Genomic DNA, 13,085 nt, shown 5'->3' on the forward strand with positions numbered 1-13,085 from the left:
AAACTCACGTGGTTTATTTTGCGAGGTGAGCCTATAATGTAAGAGCTGCTCTCTTTATTGCTGAAGTTTCGTGTATGCTACTTAGCTTTATTGTTGTTTCTTGCTTCAACCTTGTTTATTTGTCTCCGACAATCTTAGCAGTATGCCAGTCTATCATTGACCCTTGTGTACGACCACAGTTCACCATTTCTATAGGACACTTGCGCATTAAAAACTCAGATTTATATTGGTTTTCTTCAAATTTCCTTGCTCGTGCAGAGGTTTGTAATGGGACCACGGCTTATCCTTAACCTTCGGGAATTTCACGCAAATCTCGTGGCCGACTCCGATGCAGAAACCGGCATGATGTCACTTACTTTCCAGGAGCGCGTGCATGTGTCGACTGGTAGTTGTGTGTAGTGTGGAAAGGAGGGATAAGCACGGAGAGAAAGCAAACGCCGGGCCAGAGTGGGCGAGGGTTGCGGTAGTGAAAGGCGATTCGGAGAGAAGTAGGGCCACGGAGTCACTCATCCACTTCAACTTGATTGGTGCGTCCGAGTATATTGTGATGACTATGTCCAATGAGGTCATACATTAAGACATACCACAACCGAGACCACCCATGCAGCGACGCCCTCCAGGCGTCGAGATTCATTGGGTTGAGGTTTTCCAACTCAACCAGCCCTGACGCAAATTAACCACAACGCCTTGAATGAGTTCGACCTTTGATAGGCGCAGATGTCTGAGCCATCTCCGGGACCTGCAAGCGGTAGGATCTAGACGCCCCAATGCTCATAGGATGAGTCCAATACGAGATGCATGAGCTGAATTGGCTAGGAGTAACAGCCTGGTCAGATGAAAAGACAGCACTTAGGAATGAGACGAATACCGTGAGCTGCATCACCCGCTAACGCGATGGCTGTACTCACCCGTGCTATAGGTTCTCGATTTCGTGGACTAGCCAGATAAACGTGCTGCGTCAACGAACTCTCTCACTAAACCGCTATGCCTAGGCTTGGTCGCAGGCTGATTCAAGCTGGCATATGATAATCAATTTCTTCTTCATGATGCCCAGCAACACTTCCTGGATGACCCATTGCATGATCAACATAGAAGCAAGACCACAATGCTCCACAGAACCTAGCCGAGAGGCCACCGGACGACGTATACATATGCAACCATGGAATATGGCTGCCATCAGGCCTGTGATGAGGGGCTCCCTCCAGTCCAAGCCCTTGAAGAATGTGTCCCATTTGGCATTACGATTCCGCTTTCGATCGGCGTCGTACGCCTCGGGCGACTCTTGGATACTGCAGTATCTGCATTCAAGTGAGACGAGGATAGGGTTGCTGTGGCCTGTATAACGATCTTGTGCCAATGATATGAGTTATACTGATGATGTCGAGTCACTTACCCCATTCAAGTTTTGACGTGACACTTGCTCACCGTGGCATTTGAGATGGACCTCTCGTTATATTCATCCATAAGAGAGGAGCTGCAGTTGCCTCATGCGATTGTGTGTACTTGGTTGTGGTAGACAGTTTACCGACCAAATGCGTGATTCGGAGCGTTCTCAGTGCGGCGGATAGGACAATAACCCCTATCAATTCAATAGGTCACACTGAGGTTCCACATTTCTTGATTTCTTCGCATCTATTTTCAGCAAGTCTCTAGAATAATAGAACATAGGTTGTACGTGTCTCGTCTGTATGATGGTGATGTCTTGATATGTTAATTTGCGTCTGATGAGCCTGGTAATCGTATACCGAAAATGTTACACGAATGAAGAAAATGATGGTCTATCCTCTAGTGCATCGCATCAAGAAGACTAATGAGTGTGCTGGCGTAAACAGGAGAAAACACGTTGTGTAGGATATTTGGGCGCCACCTGAAGCCCCTGTTGTTTGGCCCACCGCCTAACAACGTTTGGGTCTGATATACCTTCCGTGAGTAATCAATAACACTTGTTGCGACTTGAAACTTACAATCTGTAATAATTCCGTCTACGCCATCCTTGACGAGCTCTTCAACGCGGTCCAAGTGATTCACCTGCAATGGGTGTTGTGTAAACATCATCTATCGTGAACAAGTAGACCAGTGCTCACAGTCCAAGGTACAACTTTCATGTCGAGCCTGTGAGCTTCGCTAATCATTTTAGGAGTTGTGAAGTGAGAGGATCCCTCATGGGATGAAGAGGGTATGAGGAATGTTCCAGTAGGAGACAAAATATCTGCTTGTACAGCATGTGCGGCTTGTGCTATCTGCTCGGACAAAGATGGTCCGGGAAATGATTCAAGGCGTAGGCCAGCCAACCACGGGGAAGTCGAGCCACGCGAAGTAAAAGCAGTGTCCCTGAATGGTGACGGTTGGTGTATAACGTATTAGCTCGAAATCCACTCACTCATCGATAAGAGCAGAAGTCACAAGTTTATCGTCTAAAGCCTTCAGCTGATGATCAGAAAAGCAGAGTGAACGAACATGAGGTACAAACCTTCATCGCCACTAAAGTTCGCCAGTCAAAACTTTGATACTGGCAAGGCAATTAGAGTATTGAATAGTAGTAACAGAGCCACACTCACAGTAATAGATTGGTAGTATGGGCTAGATACGAATATCTCATGTTGCTTCTGGACAAAATCATCCACGCCAGCAGTTCGATTTGGGTATTGAGGGTTAATTTTTGACTCGATATTCCAAAGGATCTGGTGCGACGGATCTGCGCAGGACACGAAATCGAAGACTTCCCGTAATGTAGATATCCGTGCCCCAGGATATACAAGCTGGTGGGCTGTGTAAAATTCTTACGACAGTGGCTACAGTTAAAAAGGGAGCACATACGATAATTTGTTTGGCGCTTTGATCCGCAATCGAGGGTCTTTATCTGAGCCAACGTCAGATTTGATATAAACTTTCCGACATAAGGATATGCGGGATCATCTGGGACCTGTGCTGGTTAGTTAACCATCACAATTTATGCTACAACACTGTTCACCACTGGTGCAGTGTCAGAGCACTTTTCTGCCAATATATTCTCGTCATGCCATACAACGACTTCACCGTCCTGTAAGCCCCTTCAGAAGGACGCGTGACCCTGAGAAGTGAGAGCTTGCCTGAGTGATACCATTGTCTAATTCGAGTGTAGTGGCGCCACCGATGAGGCCCCTGTGACGGGAATTCGCTTGAGGTAAAGCAAACATCGACCTCATCCACTATACCATGCAAAGCTCGGTAGAGTGCTCTCGACAACATTTCCTCTTCCTCCGCGATGAGCCTGGGTTACGGTTTGTACAAGCCATGACCTCGAATGCGCTACCATGACGCACCTGTACATCGTAGAACCGATGGTTGTTAGATACAGTTTGGAATGAACCCTGAGATGGTGATGCGTAAACCAGGGTAATCTCTGTGAATATGAGGGCATAGACAAATGGTATGCACATGATGAAGGAAGGTGGGTCTATTTTTCGACTTCGGTCAGTCCATGACTCATATATGATATCTCTCCTTTCTCTCGAATTGCTCACCACGGCATTAGGAAAATCACCGGTTATCAATAAACGCCTAAACGACCAGTGTCGAGACGAACGTTCAAGGAAAAGATTCTGATAATTTCCAGCCGCCAGCGATTTGAACAGGTGGCACTGCCAGCCGCAACGTTCGCTTGGCAGGACAAGTCACTGGCCTGCCAGCTATTACTCACTACCGCTTTTGCAATGTCGTTGCTAGAATCGAGCACGCCTTTCTGCAACTGGTAGTAACGTGCGTCGTGCCGTTGAATGCAAGCAGACAACCGTGGTATCAAAGGACTGTTCCGGTGGCGAACTAGTTGGGTGGGAGGAACGTGCGTGATGTTATAGCCCCAAGTTGCCCAGGACAACACGATATAAGTAGCTTCATGCCGTAGTGTGTCATGGTAATGGGAAAGACTGGTTTCATACCTCAAGCGCTCCAGAGTCCGCGGTCGGGAGATAAAGATCGTGCGCTAATTATTAGGGACGCTCACACCAGGGAGCTTCAGCGCCTATAGTCCATGCTTACACCCTAGGTACCTAAACAAACCAAAATACGTTACATTCCGCATCTATAGTCGAGGGGCTAGCATGCTCATATGAACCAGTACGTCCAACTCTGATCATTAGTGATCCGATGATATTGCTTTGTGTGTTTCCTCCCCGCCCTCAAGCCTCATGGTTTGGAAATGTAATACGAGGAGGCCACGCTTAGTGCATTGACAAACAGACCGATTTGCGACCCTTTCCATTCAGCGTTGCCTGTCATTAGGTGTTTCTTTCGTCTCAGCTTGATCCTTCCAATGCCTGTTAAGGCATGCTAAGCGGACTTTAAATTTTCTGGTGACGGCATGACGATCAGACCTAGGCCTCGGATGCGTTTCAAAATACCTTTATGCTATGAGGGAGATCATCTACATCCAAGCAGGCTCATTCGCAAACTACGCCGGAACGCATTTCTGGAACACGCAGGAGAGCTATTTCACATACAACGATGACGATGAACCTATTGTAAACCACGACCTTTCGTTCCATGAAGGACGAAGTCCTCAGGTATGTGGACCATTTCCAAGTGAGATCCTCAAGATAATGTGCACTACCGTCGCGTCTTACCAGAATCAGCCAACTCTTTGTCCACGCCTGCTGGCATTCGATCAGAAGTGTATGCCTTCGTTGGCGCATTGATATCCTATCGGCTGAGCTGCATCTGAGCAGCAAACTTCGGAACACTCGCAAAAACGAGCCAGGTTGATGAAGCTACCGATGCTTCACTTGATACAACCTGGTGAGTGTGATTGTAAATGCTGTTTGTCGTACGAACTGATGCTTTGCAGGCGAGGACGGGTAGTTCGTGAGACACAAGATCCGATCCCTCAAAGCGAATATCACGCCCGTCTTGAAGGCGAAATAGAAGAAAACGACGATCTGGAACGCACAGACCCAAATATCAGATACTGGTCAGATTATAGTCGCGTTTTCCTCGATCCAAAATCTATACAGCCCATCCCTGACGCACTTGAAAGTACTGAGGCTGGGTGGAGTGTTGGTCAAGATCTCTTCCGGCGATATAATGAGGTACTTGCTTTTTCTCCCTGTCTTGTGGTATTTACAAATACTTTTCCAGGATACAGAGCTCATGGAAGGGGCGCTTCGTCTGCTCGTCGAGAACTGCGATAACTTCCAGGTAAGCTCTGTTTCGTACCATTTTCAACCATCTGCCGAATTGTCCTTCACTACAGGGATTGCAAATGATGCACGATACACCAACCTTTGGGGGTTTCTCGCATGCTTTCCTGACTTCCTTCCGTGACGAGTTTCTCAAAGCTTCTACACTAAACTTTAGCTTCCTTTCGGGTGCAGACCCGAATCATGCCTGCATCGACAATGTGAGTGAATGCGCTTTCATGTAGATGGCACATAAACATTTGAAAATAGTTTCTCGACACAAAGAGAATTCTTAATGACGCATTATGCTTGCAAAGCCTCCATCAGCTCTCGATATCATTTTCCCAATCTTAAATCCATCCCAATGGTCTACGTTGGAAAGTAACTTATCCCAGGGACTTGCCTATGATGTTCGTCTCTTGCAAGACTCTGGATATGGTTTCCTGACGAGACATTGCAGAAAAACAGCTTGTATCATACGTCTGCAGTAATGTCGTCGCTGGTAGAGACCGCTACGCTGCCACTGAGGTATGTCATTGTCTTCGACAGGCAATGAGCACATCATTACCTGATTTTCTAGACTTAAAGGCAGTCGGGAGGACATTGCAATGATCGCTGACCACTTGAACTGGCGGAAATGTTCTCGATTGGGACAACTGGACGGCATAGTCTCCCTACCTTTTCCTGCGACAGAGGCAGCATTCACCGATCTGTACTGCAACTTCTCGACTGGTTTGTCAAATAAGGTGAGGATCATGTTGACGCCTTGATCGCACGAACCATGGTGAAGCACTATGTGACTCTAGGACGAGCATTCAGTTTTTGCGAGGCGAAACGTAACTCGAGGGCTGCAAGATCAAGACCTGGTAGCATTCGATGCATTGTGTGACTTGTCATCGCTACAGGAACCTCTAATTTCCAGGTAAGTAACGGCTCACTCGATTGTATAGCGTGCATCCGAACTTATTCATGTCATGGGATCAGTATTCACGCACCTGCTTATCCTGTGCCGACATCCTTTCCGTCCATATTCCGGCACACTAAACCAACGTCGATGAGGATGACTTCATCGCTTGTCACATCACCTTCTACATCGATCCTGCTTACGGGGTATGCTAGGTTTGTGGAACAAACTGCCAGGACGCGAAGGGGTGATGGTGTGCTTATGAGCATGGGCCTGGAGAGCGATGACGTGAAAGAGCTTGCTAGTGCATTGTGGGAGATCGTCGATGGGTACGGGAATGACTGAGAAACATCATCCTATTCGGAGACAGTGGTCTGCATCAACCCGAAACAAGTAGATAGGATTATGGATAGATACTTATAGGACAATCAAATGCAGGATATATATTGAACGAACCCTCAAATCTCGGCAATGGAGGACTCTATTCCTATCCCATGTTAGGTTAATGTCTGATTCATCCAGAGAAACAAATGTTAAATTAGGGTAATTTGTCCCATTTGCGTCTTGCAAGGCGGTCTTCCGTCGTCGCAATTCCACGGTGTGACACAGCTGAATATGAGGAGAGTTTCAAACGCTGAATGGAAGGGGGAGGGTCAAAAGGGCGTCCATTATCATATAGAACACACAATTTAGCCCGAAAAAGAGAAGGAACGAATTGACATGTACCTCAGGATCCCACACTTGCGTGGCAGCATCAGGAAAGAAGCCCGTTGCCACATACACATATAAGGATCGAGGTATTGAGAAACGGGTGCAGATAGCATAGAGCATCAGGACATTGACATGCGCAACGCTCAATTCCAGTATCTGTACAGTCCTGAGGACTTCCGGATTACATACGCTCAGGAGTTCATCGCTTCCCACAAGTGCTCCATACAATTCCATCGAACCATCAGTGGACACGGGACATGTACTCCACAAGTTAAGATGTTCGAGTGCAACAGGACGAACAAAGCCTTGGTATTTCGATTCGATAGTGGTTTGAGTGAGTGAATTGGAATGCGTAGACAGGGAGAATTTTTCATCCTTGGGAAGGTTGGATTGGATTCAAGAGGGGCGGGCGAATTTAAGTTCGGCTAGCTCTGGGATAAAATGAAGCAAAGGACGGAAAGCACGCACGACTTCTGAATCGCAAGGCATCGGAGTTGTAGCAGGCCTTGCAATGCGTTCCCTATGAAATTGTTTAGGAATTGCGAGGCAGCAACTGGGCTGATTATGGAGACGGAATGTGTGTAGTCGGTGAGAAGGCAGATAGTCCATGACCGTTACCAAGCATAGTTTCGTTATCACAGATCGTGATGGTCAAGTCAGCAACCTGCCTGAAAGCGATTGGACACGTTCCATCATACAGTTGCCCAAGAGAAGGTTCCCAAGGCTTCGTAGCGTGCACAGTTTCGAGACTGGGACTGGTTGAGACCACGAACATGAACGATAGCAATTAAAGATTAACGAAAAGCGGTAGGGTGTCGAGTAGGATACATTATATGCAATCATCTCCGTGTTGGGGCACCAATAATATATCGGGGCATTCCCGATCGGAGCGGGGCGCTCTGGTAGATTTGGAATGTCAGGGGTCCTGGCACAGGAGCAGGAGTCCTGCGGCGTGTCGTAATCGGTCCTCGATAGATAGAGCCGCAGCCTTCCGCCATAGAGGTTTGGCCTTGGGTTTCCCTTGCAGTCCGGGCCCGTTCCACCGAACAGCATGAGCGATGGGTGCCAGTAGGCGCCGAGGAACAAAATTGTATGCGTTACTTTGTACGCTCAACAGTTTCGAGACGGTGAATAAAGCGCTGGTTGTTGGTGTCCGGAGAGCATGGACAGAATGTCAGCGAGCGAAATAAGGGAGGTTGCGCAAGATAACGAAAGGACTGGCAAGTGAGGGTAATGTCATGAAGGGTTCGGAAAGGAAGGTGCTCAAAGATTGCCAGCCAAAGCCTAAGTTCGACGTTCAGGTACCAGACTCACAACTTGGGGTATAATACTCCTTAGTCTCGTCCAAATGTAACTCCCATTGACTCTGCAGTCACCACAGATGTCAGTCCGCGTGGTAAGAAGACTCGATGGATTTTGGGCAAATTCCCATGCAAGACGAAGACTGGTAACTTTCGGAACAGGTGTTCGTCCGTGTAGATAGTGGGTTTGTCAAACCATGATAATATAGGAGTTATCACAACGAAGAGGTTGATGTGCTCTTTAATTACCATCGAAAAACGCATTAACTTCTTCGGGGGATAGTTCTGGAGAACCATAGTCACCATATATGCATGCAAATACTGCTCATGGAGAGAAATTTGTTTGTGCCATTGGCTTCCTCGCAAGTTGCTAATTGACAACTGGCACAAGCAGTAATCCCTATTAACGTGTAAATTTACGATGGCGTGATGAGCAAGCACTGTTAAACTACGTGCGTCGTGAGGTGCACTCTTGCACTACTACAGCTCTTCGCAACTCACGCCTCAGTTGGACGTTCGTCAGATCCGTGATGTTGTCCACGGATTTCGTTTTGTGGAGCGGGTATAGATACATCAGGATGAAGTGCGCGTTGGTTTGGCGGGATCACCTTCTAGGTTGGCTAGTCCAAGATTCCTCCATTCATCGCGCTCCATAAGTCCTCTGCAACAAATGTGAGCTATTGAGAACACAAAAACAGACGTTGGCGTACTTGGTCATTCGACAGTCAAGGTATTGTTTGCTCATGACTCTGCACGGAGTGGATTCACTAGAATTCTTGCGCAAGCAAGCCATGTATTGCATCATCTGTTCCTTGCACTCGCCTGCTAAATCGTACTTGGTTAATCGTGTCATGATAAAAACAGTAAGGCAGACCATCATGGTCCAAAGGAAAGGAACCGCGATCTGGAGGGGAAGTCTTGAATCCAACGTTAATTGACGGTGGGCGTCCAAAAGACATGTGCGTGAGAACACTAGCATTAAGGTATTTGACCAATTATAAATGAACGTTTCAGTAATATATATTGAACTGATCATTATATTTAATGTTAATGAACGTTAACCATGGTCTAGATCTTGACCTTACAAGGCACCTACAAATGTGCGAACGTGCTACAAAATCCTGGCTGCTACGCTGAGCTTATACTAAGAGGTGGGGCTGATAAATACACCCAGAGGGAAAAACATCTCCGTGACATCTATGATCTTGAATACAAGCCTCTTATACACGTCGACAAGCTATAGCGTAAATGGCCCGACTTCAACCACACGTTGTTTCATTTCGTTTCGCGTGTCTCGTGACCTTCTTCCCCGTCGCTGCTAGGATCAGCGTCGTGGCCGTCCCCTTGTGCGGATGAAGTGCTTGCTTGTTGGGAGTTCCTGGATTGCGAGCCACCAAATGCGCCCCTTCTTCTGCTTTTCAATAGCACAATTTCCTTCAACCAGCTATTCTCTCGTCGCAGCTCCGATGCCTCTCGCTCTAATTCCTCCGTCCTGCCGGTCAAGTCGGTAACAGTTCGCTCAAGGTTGAGTGTCTTCTGCTTCTTTTTGATCCGGAATCTAGCTAAATGGAGGATCAGACTCAAGTGTGTCGGCACTCCAAGAACCACGAACCTGAAGCAGAGGTATTTCGTCTGCGCTTATCTTCAGCAATGGCAGCAGCTTCGTCTGCGTTATCACCTGCGTCTGAAGGGGTCGTATCTGATGACGCAAACGCTGAAGGCTCATTGACCGTACTGTGGAAGCCTGAATGTGGGCTCATCATAGCGGGGGGAAATTGTGAAAAAGGTCCTGTAGACGACATCGCAAGGGGTAGATTGGAGTGCATGGTTTGGTGGGGTACATTGGGAAAAGCCGAGGATGTAGAAGGACCCGCCGGGAATTGTCCTTGACTTGGGTATGGTAACGATTGGTTATGTGCTGTTTGGGGTGGTATAGCTCCTTGCATCGAAAGCAATGCATGTATAAGATAGTTGTATGCCTCAGGAGGAACTTGAGGTGGTGCAGCACCGTGAAAGTGATGTCCTGTCTTGTAAAATTGTCAGTCCAACTCGGTTTGGAAATCTTGTCAAGTACCCCTGTATTATCGGTGGAATTGTTGACTGGCTTTGAGGTATGATCGCCACTGTTGGAAGATGCTTCCCTCTGTTTGCGTGAGTCATCCATGTCACCTTGAAATACGATATGTTCCCAATTGGCGAGCTCTGCTTTTATGTATTCGAACCTCAGCGAATTAAGCTGTTCGCTGGTGATAGAATTGTCTTGAGAAGATAACATGGCGAGAACAAGAGCCGGCCCCACGATAAGTACCCATTGATTCTGAACTCAATTCCACTGGGAAGCGCGAGCGTCGCGGTGTAATTCGCAATCCCTTCTCATGATTGCGACACTAGGAGTGTTCGGAAGAACCGAGAGGCATTACGTAAGGAAGGAAGAATTTTAAAAGTCTGTTCCAAACGCTCAGTGCTCATGGCGCCCGTAAATCCAGTCTACCAACGGAAAAAGAAACTGACTTTATCTAGTACAATGTTGACCCACAGTTGCACTCCAGCCAAGTAAGGTGAAGTTCAGCCGGGTCAGTTCTTGTGAGCAAGCCATACGGAGAGCTTAGTCAGCGACGGGTAATAGATTGAAGATCATGATCCTAAATTGTGCTGTACTGGATTACGCGTTCCTCCTACAGACATCCTACCTCTCTTGAATTAGGGAAGTGATATGGTTAGTATTAAGCTTTCCATGTATCGCAGGATCTCACTACTCGTGTAGTTGTTGCGAGTCAGATCGAAGATGGAAACTTTCGTTTCGAACTCCCCTCAACCGCTGATATTTCAGTGCTCGCGAACAAGGTCAGTGATGTCGACCACTCTTGAGCACTTACACACCTTACACCTCTGAATTTCAGATCTTAGAGACGACTGTGGATGCCGATCCTACGTCTCTTACGGTCTCGAACCAACCCAGGGGCAATGAAACCTTAGTGTCCACTCTGAAAGGGCGAAATCTGCAAACTCTCGGGCTGAAGTAAGTAAACGTCTTTATTTTTGTATGTTGCGAACTTAACCAGGACAGGCATGGGGATATGATATTTGTGGGGTATGCTACCAAAGCTTCACAAACTCCCGCAACACCGATGTCCATCGATGCACCGAGCTCGACGCGACTGCAGCACTCAAATTTATGGGAAACTGTACAAGAAGACGCGGTTGACATTTATTGGCACTCGAAAGATGGAAAAATTCCACGAGGTCGTGACGCCCGTTTCTGCAAACATGGCGTCAACGGGATGTGTGACTATTGCATGCCACTTGAGCCATACGATGCTGCTTATCAGGCCGAACATAGCATAAAACACCTATCGTATCACGCGTATCTTCACAAGATATCGCCAAAAACGTCATCCGCCTGCCGCCACTGCTATTCCTCCCCTATCTCCATTATCGTACAAGGTTAAAAATCCGTGTCCCAGTGGCGGGCACCCGCCTTGGCCAGCCGGAATATGCACAGGCTGTCAACCTTCTGCAATCACGCTCCAGTCTCAGCCGTTCCGTATGGTCGATCACCTGGAGATCGCTTCACCGGATATTATTGAACGCTTCCTCCAAGCATGGAGATCCACAGGATTGCAAAGGTTTGGCTGGCTCATTGGACGCTATGAGCCATATGAAAAGGTGCCAATGGGCATCAAAGCCGTGGTTGAGGCCCTATATGAACCGCCTCAAGAAGGTGAACTCGACGGATTGACTCTTGGCATTCCATGGGAGGACGAGCCTCGCATTCGAGAGTTAGCCAAGATGTCTTCAGCTCCATTGTCCATCGTGGGTTACATTTTTACAGACTTGGACCCAGATCCAGAAGATAGGACTAAAAACATATATAAACGTCATCCTCATTCTTTCTTTGTGTCCTCCCTGGAGGCCATCTTTGCTGCCACTATACAGAAGTCTAACCCTACTCCTTCGCGCTCATCCCCTAGTGGAGCATTCGGATCACGGATGGTCACCGCCATTCTGACAGCCACGGAAGACGGAAAAGTGGACATCTCTGCATATCAAGTCTCCGAGCAAGCGTGTGCAATGGTAGACGCTGACATGATCGAAGCCAGTGTGGAACCTGGAATTGTTCGCATCAAAGAGGAAGACCGCAGCCAGGATACGGCACGTTACGTACCCGACGTGTTTTTCAGGTATAAGAATGAATACAACCTCGAAGTCAAGAAGACTGCCAAACCCTGCTTCCCGGTTGAATACCTTCTCATAAACGTGAGGCTCGGCAAATGGATTAGTTATTTATATAATTGAGTATGGTTTACTTCACAGGTCACGCATGGTTTCCCCCAGAGTCCATCACCACTGTTCCGTTCGAACCAGTTCGCCATCGAGAACCGCCCAGGACTTGAAGACCAACACATAGAAGATGTACTCAGGACCTTGGCCAGGCTTGGCGCTCCTCAGTTGTCAGATAGTCCACTTACATCAACGAGCGATGCGTCAAAACATCTGGAGCTCGCCAAGTGGCTCAGCGATTGGCATTTACTTGCATTCCTTGAGACCACGCAACTCGTGTCGAAGGTGTGGCATGAACTGTATTAGCCCCCAAAGCAAGTCACTGACACCTCGAAGGTCGACATGAAAGTTCTCGTTAGCACAGTGACTTCACCATCATTGTTGGGGGATCCTTCGGCACTGAACGCACTTTTCAAGACCGAAAGCTGGCAAACACTCATGACATTCACCCGGGAGAGTGCTCGTAAGTGTAATCGTCAATCACTGGATACCGCTTCTTATGTGCATCTTTCACCAGCATCATTACCTTCTACATCTGCGCCTGGTCCGTCATCATCGCATATCGATGAAGACATACCTCAAGACGTGTTCGATCAAATCGCTGCCGAAGAAGCGACTCGAAGGGAAAGTCCTAGCGGAGTGGGCTCGGGTGTCAAGATTTGTCCACATTGCACATTTGAAAATCCCCAGGGAGAGACAGATTGCGAAGTGTGTGGATTGCCCTTGGGCTAATGG

General features: G+C 47.7%; 6 protein-coding genes across 6 annotated transcripts; 2 read left to right on the top strand and 4 right to left on the bottom strand.

The window, feature by feature from the left end:
- Positions 1–1,807: 1,807 nt before the first annotated feature.
- BJ212DRAFT_1444151 (PLC-like phosphodiesterase) lies at positions 1,808–3,419 on the bottom strand (the record flags this gene model as incomplete). Its single annotated transcript, XM_041337922.1, has 11 exons — positions 1,808–1,911; positions 1,965–2,028; positions 2,085–2,331; positions 2,381–2,421; positions 2,471–2,509; positions 2,559–2,767; positions 2,818–2,923; positions 2,972–3,040; positions 3,090–3,141; positions 3,195–3,250; positions 3,303–3,419. The coding sequence occupies 11 exons, from the start codon at positions 3,417–3,419 to the stop codon at positions 1,808–1,810; spliced, it is 1,104 nt and encodes a 367-aa protein (XP_041199457.1).
- A 969-nt stretch (positions 3,420–4,388) lies between these two features.
- BJ212DRAFT_1475537 (Misato segment II tubulin-like domain-containing protein) lies at positions 4,389–6,402 on the top strand (the record flags this gene model as incomplete). The annotated part of the gene is made up of 11 exons (XM_041339246.1): positions 4,389–4,541; positions 4,605–4,650; positions 4,704–4,773; positions 4,823–5,063; positions 5,113–5,172; positions 5,228–5,374; positions 5,471–5,563; positions 5,614–5,681; positions 5,734–5,899; positions 5,960–6,075; positions 6,138–6,402. The coding sequence occupies 11 exons, from the start codon at positions 4,389–4,391 to the stop codon at positions 6,400–6,402; spliced, it is 1,425 nt and encodes a 474-aa protein (XP_041199458.1).
- Positions 6,403–7,865: 1,463 nt separating this feature from the next.
- Positions 7,866–8,051, bottom strand: BJ212DRAFT_1258854 (uncharacterized protein; the record flags this gene model as incomplete). Its single annotated transcript, XM_041329977.1, has 1 exon — positions 7,866–8,051. A coding segment is annotated over one exon (186 nt), but the record flags the coding sequence as incomplete, so codon positions are not given.
- A 591-nt stretch (positions 8,052–8,642) lies between these two features.
- On the bottom strand, positions 8,643–9,028 carry BJ212DRAFT_1259282 (uncharacterized protein; the record flags this gene model as incomplete). Its single annotated transcript, XM_041330009.1, has 3 exons — positions 8,643–8,730; positions 8,780–8,894; positions 8,944–9,028. 3 exons carry the CDS (start codon positions 9,026–9,028, stop codon positions 8,643–8,645), a joined length of 288 nt encoding a protein of 95 aa, XP_041199460.1.
- A 60-nt stretch (positions 9,029–9,088) lies between these two features.
- BJ212DRAFT_1318605 (uncharacterized protein) lies at positions 9,089–10,514 on the bottom strand. Its single transcript, XM_041334325.1, has 3 exons — positions 10,144–10,514; positions 9,682–10,096; positions 9,089–9,631 (listed from the first exon to the last, which is right to left on the bottom strand). Exons 1-3 carry the CDS (start codon positions 10,342–10,344, stop codon positions 9,345–9,347), a joined length of 903 nt encoding a protein of 300 aa, XP_041199461.1. The 5' UTR covers positions 10,345–10,514; the 3' UTR covers positions 9,089–9,344.
- A 79-nt stretch (positions 10,515–10,593) lies between these two features.
- On the top strand, positions 10,594–13,082 carry BJ212DRAFT_1444154 (polyubiquitin-tagged protein recognition complex Npl4 component; the record flags this gene model as incomplete). The annotated part of the gene is made up of 8 exons (XM_041337923.1): positions 10,594–10,622; positions 10,844–10,913; positions 10,970–11,088; positions 11,137–11,460; positions 11,534–12,326; positions 12,384–12,635; positions 12,687–12,813; positions 12,868–13,082. 8 exons carry the CDS (start codon positions 10,594–10,596, stop codon positions 13,080–13,082), a joined length of 1,929 nt encoding a protein of 642 aa, XP_041199462.1.
- Between the last annotated feature and the right edge of the window lie 3 nt (positions 13,083–13,085).

The sequence above is a fragment of the Suillus subaureus genome (genome assembly GCF_016647635.1).
Source record: "Suillus subaureus strain MN1 chromosome Unknown BJ212scaffold_2, whole genome shotgun sequence".
Taxonomy (NCBI): Eukaryota; Fungi; Basidiomycota; class Agaricomycetes; order Boletales; family Suillaceae; genus Suillus; species Suillus subaureus.